Source organism: Bidens hawaiensis, unplaced genomic scaffold, assembly GCF_021521415.1.
Source record: "Bidens hawaiensis isolate Kalapana, Puna unplaced genomic scaffold, B.hawaiensis_p1.1 tig00025349_1, whole genome shotgun sequence".
NCBI lineage: Eukaryota > Viridiplantae > Streptophyta > Magnoliopsida > Asterales > Asteraceae > Bidens > Bidens hawaiensis.
Genome location: NW_027494038.1, coordinates 212,616 through 231,358, shown reverse-complemented (window position 1 = coordinate 231,358; position 18,743 = coordinate 212,616). Strand labels below are relative to the sequence as shown.

The window sequence follows — 18,743 nt, the reverse complement described above, 5'->3', positions numbered from 1 at the left end:
TCAGGGAACGGCAGAGGAACTTCGGCTGGGCTCTGGAGAAACTTAAACAAATGCTCTACGATTGCATGGAGCCACGCGTGATCCTGACTGATGCGGACCAGGCCCTCATGAACGCATGCGACGCGGTCTTCCCTAATGCCACCTAAAATTTATGCAGGTGACACATATCCGAGAATATAAGGAGAAAATTTAAGGGCCTATATAGCATGGAAATGGGGACGGACTTTGCGTACTGGTGGAAGGTCCTGTATCAATCCCCGACGATTCAGGAGGACGACCATCGTCGCCTCAACATGGAGCGTCATTTGATACGGGACGATAGAGCCGGTGAGTCATTTGTATCACCTGACAGTTTTTAATAGCCTAAACATACGTGTTAATAACGTTTCCTTTTATTTTTCAGAGGTCTGGCAATACATTCGCAAGAGCTGGCTGGATCCATACAAACACAAGTTTGTAGCCTGCTGGATCGAAGAACGCCGAAACTACGAAGAACCGAGTTGAGAGCCAGCACGCAAATCTGAAAAGGTACCTCAATGGAAGCAACAACTCACTAGACACAATTGCCAGGCAAATCCTTAAAATTGTCAACTCGCAGATGAAAGAAATCGGTAAATCTTTTGAAGCCTCTCATTCGAAGGTCATGGAAGGACATCGACAGCACGTCTGGTTGAAGAAGCTAATAAACAGGGTGTCGATTTACGCTCTGGGTCTACTTGTGAACGAGTATGGGTTGATACAAAAGATACGTGACGGCGGCGCTTCATGCGACCACCATTTGTATTCGTCTTCGGGGCTGCCATGTGCCTGTCGGATTGAGGGATACATAGTTAACGACACGTGTATACCAATAGAGGATGTTGACCCGTTTTGGAGGAGGCTTAATTTTGATCCAGCCTGTCCGCCGAACGAATAGCCAGACTACGCAGCAGGTCTACGGGACATCACATATACGCTATCGTCCATAGATGATCCTAATCAAAAGAAAAGTTTTTTCGCCAGGCTCTTGTCTGCTATTCCAGGGAGATCTAAAAAGAAGAAGCCAGAAAAAAAGAGGAGGATCCTCGGGGGCGTCCCAAAAAACCAGATTCCCCGAGGCACACCGCATACACCCCCGCTCCAGATCTCCCCAGACACAGCTCCTACAACCCATCCTCGTCACAGGGGCCCAGCCAAGAAAACCCCACCCCATCCTCACTGACTCGTTCGTTGTCCCAGTCAGCGTCGCGATTTAAAACTCCTCGTGAACGACCTACGGGAGCTCACCTCGGGTTTCCTTTGATGGTTTCGCCTACGCAAGTACCGGCGATAGAAACGTTTAGGAGCGTCATTCCTAGCTGTGCCTAGCCGTTCGTCGCAGACATCAAAAATGTACGCCCAGACGGTAACTGCGGTTTTCGATCAATTGCAGTGGGTTTGGGGATACATGAGAAAGTTTGGCCTGATATTAGGCGGGCGATGCAGAACAAGCTGGAAACGAACGAATGGTGGTGGAGGGCGATGTTCAACAAAGAGGATGACAGATTGTACGGCTGGGTTCATTCCAGCATTCCGTACTACAACACGGTCAAACCGGAGCCGCCGAGTCGTTGGTTCAGCTTACCCGGTCACGGGCACATGGCTGCTCAGACATACGCGTGTGTGTTAGTCAACCTAGTTGGCAATCAGACCAAATCTTACTTCCCATTGAGAATCGGTCCTGACTTGGTTCCGGATCCACAGGTTATAGGCATCGCTAACTGGGGAGGTGATCACTGGATTTATATAAACCTGGTAGGGGATTTCCCAATGCCTAGGCCAAACCCTAATTGGGAAAGAAGCGCCGTACCGGCGGCGCTCGAATGGAAAACACGGTTCGGACAACGTTTGAAGGAGTACGAAGACATACGCCAGGGTTGGCGAAGGGAATCCTCAAACGTAGATCTAGACAGCTTATAGAAGACATTGTATCAATGGACAAAAAGTCTATAATAATAATAATAATAAATATCAAATAATAAATAATAAATAACAATAATTTTAATAATAATAAATAACAATAATTAATTAACAAACTAATATTAATATTAATAACTAAATAATATAAAAAAATAATAAAAATAATAATAATAATAGTAACAATAATAATAATAATAAATAATAATAACTAAATAACAAATTAATATTAATATTAATAACTAATAAATAATAAATACTAATAAATAATAATAATTAACTAAAAAATATAGGGCTAAGACGCCACGTATAGTATCAATGGACAAAATACTCTATAATAATAATAAATATTAAATAATAAATAATAAATAACAATAATTTAAATAATAATAAATAACAATAATTAAATAACAAACTAATATTAACATTAATAACTAAATAATATAAAATAATAATAATAATAATAACTAAATAACAAATTAATGTTATTATTAATAACTAATAAATAATAAATACTAATAAATAATGATAATTAAATAAAAATAATAGGCCTAAGACGTCACGTATAGGACTATACGTGGCGTCTAGGACCCCTTATATCAGCAGACGTCTGCTCAGCTACCAGACTTAGGCCTAAGACGCCACGTATAGGCCTATACGTGGCGTCTAGGACCCCTTATTATCAGCAGACGCTTGCTCAGTCGCAACACTTTCAAATTTCAAAACTCCCGCACGAACAACCGAGCATCCACACACGAGCCTATATCGAACGGCGACCGGAATACCAAGCGAGCCAACAAGATTTCACCTGACACCGACACCGACACGATATGGAGGTAATTTTTTGATATTATATTAGTGATGATGATTAGGTTAACATGATGATTAAGATGTGTTGTTGATGATGTGATGATGTTGATTATGTTGTTTGGATGGATAAAACTATTGGCCGGAGTCCGGCCGTCGGTTTACCTCGAGTGTCAGACGCGGCGTATAGGCCTATACGCCACGTCTGATATAATTTTTTTTTTCTGTTTATTTTTATTAATAATAATAATAATATTATTAATATTAATATTATTATAAATATTATTATTAATATTTATTTTTAGTATTTATTATTATTATTAATATTTTTTTATAATAATTATTATTATAATTATTAATATTATTTGTTGTATTGCCAATCAGTATCATCATAATAGTATTCGGAATTAGTGAATTCATATCCACTAAAATTAAAGTCTTCATCTGAAATATAATCTTCATCAAAATCATAATCTGAATTAAAAGTTTGACTAATTTCTTCTGTTTGCATTATAAAAGTATTATTTATAAAATTAAAATCTAAGTATATTAAGTTATTAAAATCGTATTCATGTATATTAAATTTCTTCTGTTTGCATTATAAAAGTATTATTTATAAAATTAAAATCTAAGTATATTAAGTTATTAAAATCGTATTTCAGATGATTTTGATGAAGATTATATTTCAGATGAAGACTTTAATTTTAGTGGATATGAATTCACTAAAATTAAAGTCTTCATCTGAAATATAATCTTCATTAAAATCATAATCTGAATTAAAAGTTTGACTAATTTCTTCTGTTTGCATTATAAAAGTATTATTTATAAAATTAAAATCTAAGTATATTAAGTTATTAAAATCGTATTAATATACATGAATACGATTTTAATAACTTAATATACTTAGATTTTAATTTTATAAATAATACTTTTATAATGCAAACAGAAGAAATTAGTCAAACTTTTAATTCAGATTATGATTTTGATGAAGATTATATTTCAGATGAAGACTTTAATTTTAGTGGATATGAATTCACTAATTCCGAATAACTTACTTGAACTAATAATCTTAAATCGTTCATATTTTTCCGCTGGTACCTCTGAAATTGGTATCAGAGCCACGCAAATTTCTTTCGCGGGGGCTCTAGCCGATGAATTTAATATACATGAATACGATTTTAATAACTTAATATACTTAGATTTTAATTTTATAAATAATACTTTTATAATGCAAACAGAAGAAATTAGTCAAACTTTTAATTCAGATTATGATTTTGATGAAGATTATATTTCAGATGAAGACTTTAATTTTAGTGGATATGAATTCACTAATTCCGAATAACTTACTTGAACTAATAATCTTAAATCGTTCATATTTTTCCGCTGGTACCTCTGAAATTGGTATCAGAGCCACGCAAATTTCTTTCGCGGGGGCTCTAGCCGATGAATTTAATATACATGAATACGATTTTAATAACTTAATATACTTAGATTTTAATTTTATAAATAATACTTTTATAATGCAAACAGAAGAAATTAGTCAAACTTTTAATTCAGATTATGATTTTGATGAAGATTATATTTCAGATGAAGACCTTAATTTTAGTGGATATGAATTCACTAATTCCGAATACTATTATGATGATACTGATTGGCAATACCCTTCACCGTAATGGAAAATAATAGTTTTAATAAACTAAAAGAAACAGAAAACGCTTTAAAAATAGATAGAGATATGATAGAATTACAAAAAACAATTATATTTTATGGAGATAAAATAATTTTTAAATTAGATACGATTATAGATTTATTAGAAGCAGTGTTCCCAAATAGAAAAAACAAAATAACCCAAATAGATTTCAGGAACCTTTAGTTCAACTTTTACAAAATATGAAAATTCCTAAAGAATATAAAAGAAGTTAGAAATGAGCTCAGAAGACTCTGAAAGCGAAGTTTACGTATCTCCTGAAATAGAAAATTTAATAACAAAGATAGGGGATATGGAATTAAATGATAATTTTATAAATATAAAGGCTAATGAGGAAAACTTTAATATTAATGATACTAAACAAACAAGCTCAAGTACAAATCCTAAAATTCCAATAAGAGATGAAACCCGTAGGTCAGCACAAGGATATGCTGCTGTAAAATCAACAATAAAAAATGAAGATAATTATAAACCATACCAGAATATGAAAAATGAACCGATTAATCCCTTTGGAATATATTTAGACGTAGATTGTATAAAAAATACGGAAGAAGCAATAGATAAATGGGAAAAAGCTTTAAGAATAGCAGTTTCTGTTAATAGAATAGATATTGAAACACTTCAAGGATTCTTAGAAAGAACTTTAATAAATAGTGCTTTAAGATATTGGCAAAATTTACCTTTAGATATAAAGAGAACAATATTTGAACAAGATGAAATAATAGCAAACATAATAACAAGAGCAGTGGAAGCCTTTAGGTTAGAATTTTGTGGAGAAGGAAATATTATAAAAGACCCAGCAACTATCGAAAAATACTCAACAGCCTTAATAAGATTACAATTATGTGACATATGTGAAATAGATAGATATATTTGTGTATTTCAAGATTATTATTACCATATATATAATCAAGTACCGGATATGAATAGTTATTTAGCATAATTTTTTCAAAAATACCAGACCCTTGGGGACAAAGATTAATAAAAACTTATAATCCAGGAACAGCTGATACGTTAGGAAAAAGAATAACTCATGTTAGAGATAAATTAAGTGAATGGTGCGGAGATGCTATATTAGCTAAATTAAGCAAGGGATTAAAAAGAAAAATATCTTTACGTTGTAGTAGTCCAAAAATGCCTTTAATGATTGGATGTGATAGTTCATATTATTATGGAAAGATAAAAAGAAAATATAAGAAAAGAACTCATTTTAGAAAAAGGTATTTTAAAAAGCGTAAAACAAAATACTATAAGAGAAAGGGATATAAGAAGACGTTTAAGCCTACTTATAAAAGAAAACGAGGTCCTAAGGAATGTAAATGTTATTTCTGTCATGAAAAAGGTCATTATGCAAATGAATGTCCAAAAAAGTTTAAAAAGAATCTTAAAATATTTGAAATAGATGAGGATATAGGAAAAATGATCGAAGAAGGAGATTTTATACCAATAAATGATTTTCAAGAAATAGACTCTGATGAAAGTATATTTATTTTAACTGAAATAGAATATACGTCATCTGAAGATGAATAGATTGGATACAACCTCTAGTAGTAAAATAAATAATAACATAATCGATTGTCAAAATGAACAATTAGGAGAATATAAACAAGAAATTTTAATAGATAAGAAAAAGCTTAAGCAAATACAACATGTAAATTTTTCGTTATCAAACTATTCAGGATTTAAATTGAATACTTTACAAAGATTAGGAATAAGACCTAGAGATCATCATTTATATTATGGATTAAACATTCAAGAAAGGGCTTTAGATATTAATATAACATCCAATAAAGTTATGATACCTTTATTATCTAAAAAGGATATTCAAGAAAAAATACAAAAGGTAAGACCAGAAATAAGAAATACTTTAGGATGGGTTCACGTTGAAGCCATCCAAATAATAATAAAATCTACATTCAAAGAAGGTATAGATACTCCTATTGAATTAGCAATCATGGACAATAGGATCCAAAATAGAGAAGAAGCGTGTCTTGGAATATTAAGAGGAAATTTACAATATGGAAAACTTAAATTTAATATTTATCCAAGAATTTCCTATCATATTCAAGACAAGGATTTTGATAAAACGTTAAGTTTATTACAAGATTTTAAAAGAAAAGATTTCTTTAAACAACAAAACAGGCCATATTCTATTACATATGCTATCTCTTATGCAATATCGAATACTCATCATTTCGATTGTTTTAGTATAAAAGACACAATAGATTTTCCTTTTTTATTTAATGATGTGTGTCAGATACAAACGCCTACCTTACCTAAAATAGAAGAAATAGATTCAAGACCATTAAGTCTTGATTTACAAGATAAGCCGTTATTATTATCTAATAATGTTTCTTCTAGATTATCATTTTCTAATAAAAGTGTAATTAGTCACCCTTTAATAAGAGATACAAATTCTAATAGATTCTCTGACATAATTAAAGCAAAAGAAGATACTATAAAAAATTACAAAATACAAGGAGAATACTTTAATGGAAATAAATATTCTCATATAAACATTTTAATGGATACAGGTGCAAATGGAAACTATATAAATTTCAAACTTTGTAAGAATTTACAAAAATATCCATTAGACGAACCTCACCAGTATACTAATTTTAATGGTGAACTACATGAGATTAATAAAGCTGTGGAAACTATGATAAAATTTGGAGATGAAAAAATTCCATTAAGATTACTAATAAGTAATGAGGATGAAAACGACACATTAGAAATTATGTTAGGATTGACATTTTTAGAAAATGTTAAACCATATCAGATAACCTCCTACGGGTTAAAAATAACACGATATGATAAACTAATATATATACCAAAATGACAAGCCCTAGAAGTATTAATATTCCAATAGGAATCACTTATAAAGATTATAAAGCAGAGTATTTTGCAGCTTACATAGATAGTGGTTCAGGATTAAGTATTTGTAAACCAGAATACTTTCCAGAAGAATACCATGAGGATTTAACACCTTGTAATGGTATTAGTTTTTCTAAGGATATAGTCTCTTTAAGAAGAGGAATAAGAAATCCAATAATATTGTTAGGATCATATCTAGTTAAATGTCCTTCATTCTACTTTTATGATTCAGGATCAGACGTATTATTAGGAAGTGATTTTTTAGAAAGATTTAATAAGATAACTTTTGATATAATAGCATATCAAATAATATTAAAAACACCATGCCACCACTTAATAGTTGTTAAAAGAATAAAAATGCATACGGAAGAAAATTTCCAATTAATTTTACAAAACGCGTCAGCAAGCGTGGTGATATAGGCTACAAACCAAACCCAAAACTTGAAAAAGGAATCCCGATTTTACAATGTTACCCAGAAAAACCATTAGACTATCAAGTAAATCTAAGAAATTTAGATATCCATATTGAAAATATAAAGCATAAGCTTAAACAATGTTATACAGATAATCCATTACAATTTTGGAATAAAAATCATATAACAACAAAATTAGAAATGAAAGATAAAGATAAGGAAATAAGAATAAAGCCCATGAGATATAATCCAGAAGACCAAAAAGAATTTAGCACCCAATTAAAAGAACTTTTAGATTTGAGATTAATTAGAGCTAGCCACAGCCCACATAGTTCTCCTGCATTCCTGGTAAGAAAACATGCAGAAATAATAAGGGGAAAACCTAGAATGGTAATAAACTATAAAAAATTAAATGATAATACTGTTTTTGATGGATATTTCTTACCTCATAAAGAAAGTTTAAAAAACTGGACTAGAAATAAAAAGATATTTTCTAAGTTTGATTGTAAAAGTGGATTTTGGCAAATAAAAACGCATCCTGATAGTATTAGTTATACCGCATTCTCCACCCCTCAAGGTCAGTATGAATGGCTTGTGATGCCTTTTGGATTAAAAAATGCACCACAGATTTTTCAAAGAAAAATGGATACTATATTCAAAAATTACGATTTTATTTTTGTTTATATTGATGACATTTTAATATTATCTGATAATATCAATAATCATTTAAAACATCTTGATATACTTATAAAACATGGTTTAGCCCTATCTGAACGAAAAACTAGCTTACTAAAAGATAATATTGATTTTTTAGGAATGAAAATAGATGGTAAAGGAATAGAACTCCGGAGCCATATTCTTGAAAAAATTATATCCTTTCCTAATAAATTAATAGATAAAAAGCAAGTACAAAGTTTTCTTTGTATATTGAATTATGCTTCAGATTTTATTAAAAATCTCGCAGATATAAGAAAGCCTTTTCAAAACCTATTAAAGAAAGATAAGATATTTAGTTTTGATAAAAGCTTAGAAGACCAAGTGAAAAATATAAAAGAATATTGTAGGAACTTACCAAAATTACAATTACCTAAAGAAAACGATGATTTGATATTAGAAACAGATGCTTCAGAATATTATTGGAGTGGGATACTTAAAAAAATAGACTATGACTCCGAAAATAAAAAAGTTGGTGAAAGCATTTGTAGATACTGTTCAGGCACTTTTAGTGACACTGAAACAAGATATCATATTAACGAAAAAGCGCTTTTAGCAGTTGTAAAAAGTTGTCAAAAGCTTTATTATTTTCTATTACCAGTTAGATTTTTACTAAGAACTGATAATACACAAGTAAAAGCTTTTATAAAAAACAATTTGCCCTCTAAACCTGAGTATAAAAGGTTAATTAGATGGCAAACTTTACTATCCGAATATAATTTTAATATAGAAATAATTAAATCTGATAAAAATGTATTAGCAGATTTTTTAACCAGAGATGGAAGATCATGAGATAGCCCAAAAAATGGATAAGCATATTGAAGACATGGATAGGCAGGTGGTGTCTATAAAAGATATAATGAAAGATATGAAAGAGATGCTAAGTTATTTTAGCACTCTCCCTGAACAGGTCTCAGACCTAAAAGATTTGATCACAAGAAATTGTCTTCTTATAGACTCAAAAATAGTCTTTTATGAATATGATAGCATGATATTGAAATCTTTGGTAAAGCACCAAATAAAAGAAAGAGTGGATTTATCTCCTATATATAAGGAGGTGAAAATAGAAAAAAGAGATATCCCGTCATCTTCAAAGGGAGTTCAAACAATAGATCTTACTTCTGATCAAGATGAACCTAAAGAAAAACATTTTAATTTTAAACCACATTCTGGACAGACTTCAAATTTTGATAATACTTTCTAAAGGATACCAACTCAACAAGATCTTGTTGAGCAACAGTGGTTTAAAATGAGAGATTTATATAACCTTAAAAATACAGATATAAGATATGTTGATTGTACTGGGGTTTACCCCAGAATTAATTACTTACAAGGTAATTCCCCTGAAGAAATAAGATACTGGTATGATTTTGGATCAATAAATTCAATATATCTTACATCACCAAATTTCCCAGAAATTTCCTTTTTACCAAAATGGGTTAGGGACGGAGTAAGGGACAGTTATCCATATAACTCTACTATTACTCCAAGTGATGTTATGGTGTTAAAACTATTTTCTGCAGGGCCTGATTTTTATAAAAACAATAATTACCCTGCATATCATCTGATTATAATAAAAAAGGTTCATGCATCTCTTTCTTACAATATAGAGACAGAAAGATTAAAAACTTTTCAAAGTTTAATGAAAATGATATTCATAACAGAAGAGCACTTGGTATGAAGATAGTTCTTTGTACTTTAGAAAATATTTTTAAAAGATAATTTAGAACTTATGGAGGAAGTAAGATGCATTCCTCTGTTATGATAGCTCCAGCAAGGAGAACTCCTCCAGCAGCTAAAAAATATATAGAGGATAAAATCAGATTTTTGGATACTGGTGTTATAGCATCAAGTCCTCAAGCTCAATATAAACTGTACTTAACCAGAAAACATCAACACAATGTTTGTCCAGCTTGTTCTAAGAAAAAGGACAATATGATTATTGATTCTCCTAAAGAGAGTCAAACATCATCTGAAGATTAAGATTTTAATTAATCTTATAAAAATAAGATTTCATAAATTAATGATTTAATAAATAATGGATAAACTCTCATGAGATACATACAAAAGTTGGAATGCATGGATCATATAAATCCAAATGTTAGAGTTCCCATAGGGAACATGGATGCAAGAGAAAAGAAAAGCCAAAGTTCAAGTTTCCATGAGGAATCTCAACAACAAATTCAATGATCTGACAATGGAGAATTTCAAGAAAAAGAATATCACATGGAAACAAGATATAGATGACAAAGTGGTGAAGTCTATCTAAAGGGATAAGGGGCCTATATAAGAAGAAAAAGAAGGAAGAAGAAGATCATCGGGCCTGGAACAAAATTTCAAAAAAGTGTTTAAGCTTTCATGTATTAAAAAAAAAGAGTGTTTGTATTTACTTATGTACTTTCTTTCACATCTTCATTGTAAAATACCCATCATGAAATAAAAACTTTCACTTTCCTTATAATACCTTTGAGTGTTCTTCCTATTTAGAAGTATTTCTCTTTTAAAAAGAGGAAATCTCCAACTACGAACTGTTCCTTTTTACCATACACCGGAAGTAGGAAACGAAACCTGGTTGAGCTGAATATTGCTGAAGGAGCCAGAGAGGAGTTACCTAAGGCTACTTAGGTTTGGTCTGGAATAACCTAGTAAAAAGACTCCTGGTGTAACCCGGCGATATCTTGGTCAAAACGGGAAAAAGGTACGGAAGCATGTTGGACCCTTGTTCTTTTTAATTTTAAAATACTTTTAAATATTTGAATCTCTTGGGTCTTATAAGGAAAATTCTCATAATTAATTTGAAACAGAGATATAAATACTTGCCTTAATAATTTTAAATTACACTTAAAAATAATCCCTATGTGTTTAAATTTTGCATACTTATTAAATATTTGTTATAATATGTGGTTTATAAAATTCATAAGTTTCTTAAACTTAGATATAATCTTAAATTTCATGGATAATAACTTACTTGAACTAATAATCTTAAATCGTTCATATTTTTCCGCTGGTACCTCTGAAATTGGTATCAGAGCCACGCAAATTTCTTTCGCGGGGGCTCTAGCCGATGAATTTAATATACATGAATACGATTTTAATAACTTAATATACTTAGATTTTAATTTTATAAATAATACTTTTATAATGCAAACAGAAGAAATTAGTATATTATTAATAATATTTATTATTAGTATTTATTGTTATTATTAATATTTTTATTATAATTATTATTATTATTTGTTATAAATATTATTAATAATATTTATTATTAGTATTTATTGTTATTATTAATATTTTTATTATAATTATTATTAGTATTTGTTGTAAATATTATTATAAATATTATTATTAATATTTATTAGTATTTATTGTTATTATTGTAATTGTTATTGTTTTAATAATTATTGTTATTATTTTTTATTATTATAGTTTGTGGACGACGAGATTGAGCACGAGCTCTAGCAGCTCGGGCAGGGCGATGGGCGGGGCCGCGGACTCCCCGAGGACAACAACGTGTTGCTCACCTACCCTCATGTGCAGTTCGCTGAGGGTTTGGACGCCCACACACGATACATTCGCCTATGCCAGATGCACCCGTTTCCCAGCACGATTATTTCCTGGTCGGTTTTGGAGTCCTGTGACGCGCACCAGCGGGCGGCTGAGTACATTGGACAGGATACGCCCTGGAGCCGATGCTTCAGTATGCCACTATCAGCTCACCGGGAGCTAACACTGGAGGTTTACTCCACGATACGCTTTACGTAAGTTTACTCCACATTGTTAAGTTTTTAACATATTATATTATATTATATTATATTATATTATATTATATTATATTATATTATATTATATTATATTATATTATATTATATTATATTATATTATATTATATTATATTATATTATTGCAGGCCCCGTGCGCCTGGTACGCCAGAGATTGAGATGAGGGTGGCAGGCGCCGATACGACACAGTCGGAGGTTGACTTCCGCATGTTCAGGCATGACGTCCATCTCTCGATGGAGGAGTTCGCGATTGCTCAGGGCTTATACACCGCACAGGAGGTACGCAGCCCGATATACACGGAAAGCATCCACAAGATGCCGGAGGATGAGCTGCGGGTATGGTGGCGGGCCATCAGCGATCACGACTTCGGGGATAAGACCTTGGGCACCAGTTCCAAGGTCTCGTCTATTAGGGACCCGCTGCATAGGTACGTTCTTAAAATGTATTCTATTGTTTAATATAATATAATATAATATAATATAATATAATATAATATAATATAATATAATATAATATAATATAATATAATATAATATAATATAATATAATATAATATAATTATTATTATTATTATTGTTAATAAATTATATTATCTTATATTACACGGGTACCTTCACAGGCTGATTGCGATGTCCATTGCGGGTCGCAATCATAGCGCGGATCACTGCAGCCTACGCGACCTGTTTTTTGAGGTGTCTGCTGACTCACAGGCACTGCAATCTCGCTAGGGGGTTTGCAGACTATTTTGTCGCCTACCAGTTCAGGTAGGGACGAGGGTCCTTGATGGGTGGCGGGTACGTCACCAGCTTGCGATATCTCTGGGCCATGGAGACCTGGTGGACGGCCTGCGTATCACTCCGACCCCTCACTGCCTGCTGGACTGCCAACGTTGCGGCGGCATGCACATTGTGCGTTTGTTCCCCGGCCCCATGGCTCGCAGGACCGACTGGTGGCCGGGGCGGGGGCACGTGCTCCTTACGTCCCGGTGCCTTTAGTCGAGCCTCCCCCGATCGCGGCACCGGAGGTGGAGTTTGTCTATGAGCCTGTCGACGCGGGGGAGAGGGCCGGGAGGGATTCGGAAGACGGTGGTGCCGGACGTGAGGATCCGGGCGCATCTCAGGTACGTTTTAATATATTATCGTTTATCGTTTCTTTTAATTCGACTTCGTATTAAACGTATTTCTGTGGTTTTGTTGTTAGGGGCCGACGCAACACGTTCCACGCACATATCGCGCGGTGCGTCTGGGTCCCGCCACCGACGCTTGGTTGGAGGCCCTAGAGTTGGAGATGAGGCGGATGTCGCGCCAGACGGACTGGCGGATGAGCCAGATGTCGCGCCAGATCGACTGGCTTGTTGCCAGTCGGGTAACGGAGCTGTCTGGACAGCAGTACACCGTGCCACCGCCACCACCCCCCAGTTTTGACCACGAGGTGAGCACGTCTGGCGTGAGATGCGGACGGGGCGACGACGTGGATGCCCCGGACGGTTCGGGGCCGAGGCGCAGGGGAGAGGACGACGCCAACGTTAGCGACGCGTTCGGGGGGCTCGTGGGCCACGACGATGACATGGGCGTGGACATGGGGGACTTCACGTAGATTTTATGTTTTAGTTGTCGTATTTTCTTTTATTTGTACAGATTTAACAATGATTTTTGGTATATATATGTGTTAACTGTTTTTCACCGAAAGGATATTAAATAATAAATAAATAATTAATTAATATATAATAATAATAATAATAACAACAACAAAATAACAAAGAAAAAAATAAAAAAAAAACATAATAAGACAAAATTGGTTGGATTTTCTAGGAACACCGGCCTATACGCCGCGTATAGACCTATACAAGGCGTATAAGCTGGTGTTTTAGCAATTGGGCGGTGTCCCTAGAAAATCCGATAAGAATCCCATATTTACACTGGTCAACGTATCAAATCAACTATTCAAAGCATAGAGATGTCACATCAATAATTAGAAAAAAGGCACCTCCACCTCTTTCTTGTTTTTTTTTGAACGATCAATCAATAATAAAACGAAAAAATTTATGACGAAATAACAAGAAGCTATCTCGCCTAGTTACACCACCAAAGTTACAAATAAAGGCAGCCCATGCCACCAATAAAAAGATTATATATTTTCAATATCAAATCTCCGCCACTTCTCCCATGAAATACGTGTATTCTTCGACCTATTACGAACCCAAAGGAAACTCCTCACTCTTATTTCTCCAATAAGATTGCATCGGTTCACTGGTTTCCGCTCGAACACCGCTGCATTTCTAGCCTTCCAAATACACCATACTGTCGTTAGACAAACCGCCTGAAAAATCTTCGCTTTCTGTTTAGAGAAGTGACAATATTTATATAATTCTAACACATCACGAGTGGAAAAAGCATATATCACCGGCACCTTACACCAATTAGCTATTCCATTCCAAAGGGCCTGGGCAAATCTACATGACCCTAAAAGGTGTTCCGCCGTTTCCTCCGCATCACCACATACCGGGCACCAAATGGACTCCAAATTGACATTTCTCTTAGTCAAAGCCATCAAAACCGGTATCCTTTCTATTTCCGCCCTCCAAGCTAAAATCCCAACTTTTTTTGGAACAAAGTTATTCCACTCGATTAGATAGCCAATGTCGCTACCTACTATCGCCTCCATCTTTGCTTTAAAACTTTTCACAGAAAAAAATTTTTCTTCATCAAAACTCCGTACGAACCGGTCAACACCCGAAACAAGTCGAACAGGTTGACATGCCAATAACAAGCCTCTCAATTCCTCAATTTCCACCTGGCAAGTTGGGACTCTAAACCAAACCCACTGTCCACATATCTCACCGTCATGCATTATCAACCTATCCGACACACTACACCATTTTTGGGTCTCGAGTTGAAATAACAACGGAAACCGAACATGGAAAGATGAATCCCCACACCAGTGGTCAATCCAAAATAAAGTGTTATTCCCCTCCTTTACTTCTCGCCGAAAACCGTTCTCAAGATCTAACCCAAGTTCTTTCAACCCTTTTGAGATGTTAACAATATGTTTCCAAGGACCTGGAAGCACCATACTCGCTGGAATACAAGACCATGACCTCTCCAAATGGTGAAATGCCCAAATGATTTTTCTCCACAAGCCATTTTTCTCGTTTCCAAACCTCCACCACCATTTTGCAAGTAACGAGAAATTAGAGTCGCGAAGCGACCCTATGCCAAGACCCCCACTTTTAACCGGAGCTGTAACTTTTGACCTTAGAACCCAATTTATCTTTACTTCATCCTCGGACCCTCCCCAAAAAAATATGCGTCTAATTCTATCCAATTTTTCCACCACCCCATCGAGGCCTTATACAATGAAAAATAATACGTTGGAAGAGAATTAAGTATAGCCTTTATAGCCGTGGACTCTCCCACCTATAGACATTTTTTTCGCCTTCCAATTTGACAACCTTTTTCGAAATATCTCCACAATCGGGTCCCACGAAGCCACCAAATTCATATTCCCTCCTACTTGTAACCCAAGATACTTAAATGGTAAAGACTCTGTCTTGCAATTCAAACCACTAGCCATCTCCAACCGCTCATGTTCTTTCACCCAAATCCCATACACCCGACTTTTATTCAAATTGATTTTTAGCCCAGAAATCATATAAAAACACCTCAAAATTCTTCGTAAGTTCAGCATGTTATCCTTATCCCATTCACCTAAAAAGACCACGTCATCGGCATATAGTAAATGTGTAATAGTTGGCCCACTGCCTTCACACTTTAACCCTTTAAAAATCCCCACGGTGCTTGCTCGTTTCATTATACCAGTTAAAGTCTCCATTGCCAATATAAATAGGAATGGAGATAACGGATCTCCTTGACGCAGACCACGATAACATGGAAACTCCGGGGTAGGAGACCCATTAACTAGGACCAAAGCCCTCCCCCCGCTCACAATTGCCGACATCCAACCCCTCCATTTACTAGGAAAGTTCATTTGCCCCAACATTGAGTCAAGAAAATTCCAATTTAGAGAATCGTAAGCTTTCTCAATGTCAACTTTAAAAATCATCCGACGCTTTTTAGCCTTTTTGAACCACGCGACCACCTCATTTACAATAAGAGGCCCATCTAAAATGCTTCTATTAGCAAGAAACGCAGATTGTTCAACTGAAACTAACTTCCCAATAATCATCTTCAGTCGATTCACTAACACTTTAGAAATAACTTTATTTATACAACCGATTAAACTAATCGGTCTAAAGTCTCCCAAACTTGTTGTATCTTTAGTCTTAGGAATCAAGGCAATAAAAGAGGTAAGAACACCAAAAGTCAAGTTACCAGTACGAAAAAATTCATCAAATATCTTCAAGAAATCGGATTGGACACATCCCCAACACCTCTTTATGAAGTTGAAATTGAACCCATCCGGTCCGGGTGACCTATCCCCCTCACAGTCCCACACCGCCTCCTTTATTTCTATTAAACTGAATGGTCTAATCAAACTTACCGCCTCGTCGTCCGATAAACGATTAATATTCGTGCATATTAAGGTCGGCCTATGATCCAACGGCTCACTAAACCTGGCTGCGAAAAAATCAAAAACTGTCCCCGTAACAATCGTCGGATTTGACACCCACACCCCGTTCACCATTAGCCCATGCATACGATTAGACGATAAATTATAATTTAACATACTATGAAAATAAGCCGTATTATCGTCACCGTCAACTACCCATCTAACTCTTGCTTTCTGACGAATATCCTTTTGTCTTTCATTTTCCACCGCTTCAACCGCCACTAAACAAGACTCCCTTTCTTCTATTTCATGTTGAAAAAGATTTCTCTGTTCTGCCAAGGTTTCCAGTTCAAGCTCCTTCCTTTTAATCGCCTCATACTCCCCTTGAGTCTCCATTTTCCAATCCTTCAACCACCGTTTAATACAATTTTTCAACCATCTAAGTTTTATGACAAGAGCCAAATCAGCTGGGCCATTAAAACGGAACTTCCCACACTTAGATTCCACATAATCCACAAAACCTGGGATGTCTAGCCAACTGTTAAAAAAGCTAAATGGTATATGCCTATAGTCCACCGAAATCATACCGAGAAGAAGTGGTTTATGGTCGGAGCAACCTTTGGGAAAAACATTCAGTGACACTGCTGGCTACAAATCCATAAACCCTTTACACACCAAAGCTCTATCAAATTTACTAAATTTATCAGCTCTGTCCGAGACATAAGTATAGGACCCTCCACCCATTTGGTACTCACACAGTTTTGCCTCATTGATAAACTGATTAAATGCCTCTGCATGAGAGGCAACGAAAACAGAATTTAATCTTTCAGAGGGAAATTGAACCTCATTAAAGTCACCAATAAACGTACACAACCCACTACAAGATCTCTTGACTTGAATTAATTCCCTCCACATATGTCGACGCTCAGCCGGGTCATTCGGAGCATGCACATTGACAATATTAAGAACGACCCCTGTAGCTTTGATAACACCCTCAATAGCCAAGAAACGCCGATGCTTAACAACCCCACATCTAGCAAAAAAGGTAGGGTCCCAAACACATATAAGCCCGCCTGAACTGCCCACTGCCTCTACTTTAGCAAACTCAAAAACCAACCTACCCCAAACCTGATTAGTTTGAAAATAGGAACCTGCACTTAATTTAGTTTCTTGTATTGCAATGAAATAAACACCATGACACCTCTTTAATCCCCGAATCCATATTTGTTTTGTGGATTCGTTTAGACCCCTAGCATTAACGGACATAATATTCATTGGCAAACTACATGACCCCCATCCTCCACAATCATATTCTTCACCACATCCATGTGATGTTCGAGATCAACACCAATAATGATTCCTACACTTGCAGTTTTGCCCGCTTCCACCGTCACTTCTTCGGAGCTCAGACATTTGTTCTCACCACCAGTGCCTAAACACACCCCCTTGTCATTGAAAAGCTCTCCATATTCTCAACTTCAACCTCCACTTTTATCACTCCGAAGTCCTTAAACACCTCCCACAACACAATTCAGAGCTTGTGACCCCATCCGGCAAATTCGAAACATAGAATGAGGTCTCTCGCCTAGCTGAAGCTTGCCCGGTCCTATTATTTTTCCGTCGTACTTCTCTCCACTCCTGCACCATTTTCTCTGTCGTACTTCAATATTAAATTATACCTTTTAAGATAATCTTCCTTCTTGTTACTTAAGCATTAAGTTACACATTTAAAAATAGAAAATTTCTATCATTTTTATAGACTTTCAAAAATAGGATTATCGTTAAAATGAGAAGCCACAAGTAGATTGTAAGGTCAAACTAGTCGTAACGAGTTAACTGGCAATAAACTACTCATATAGGAAATATTTACTTGAAGAACTAGTCGTTGACCAAGATCTACTCGTAATGATTAATTGAGCTATCAAACTAACCGGTCCAGTTAGTTTCTTGTAAAACTAACTGGTTCGATGTATTTAATAAACAAAACAACTCTTCATGGTTAG

At 34.8% G+C, this 18,743-nt stretch overlaps 1 protein-coding gene across 1 annotated transcript; it reads right to left on the bottom strand.

Moving 5' to 3' along the window:
* Window positions 1-14,358: 14,358 nt before the first annotated feature.
* Window positions 14,359-15,303, bottom strand: LOC143571311 (uncharacterized). The gene has a single exon (XM_077056769.1). The coding sequence runs from the start codon at window positions 15,301-15,303 to the stop codon at window positions 14,359-14,361; it is 945 nt and encodes a 314-aa protein (XP_076912884.1).
* Window positions 15,304-18,743: the final 3,440 nt, after the last annotated feature.

Bases quoted from the DNA above. Each gene is read 5' to 3' on its own strand.
- LOC143571311 (XM_077056769.1), bottom strand. From the start codon at position 15,303: ATGGTGCTTCCAGGTCCTTGGAAACATATTGTTAACATCTCAAAAGGG.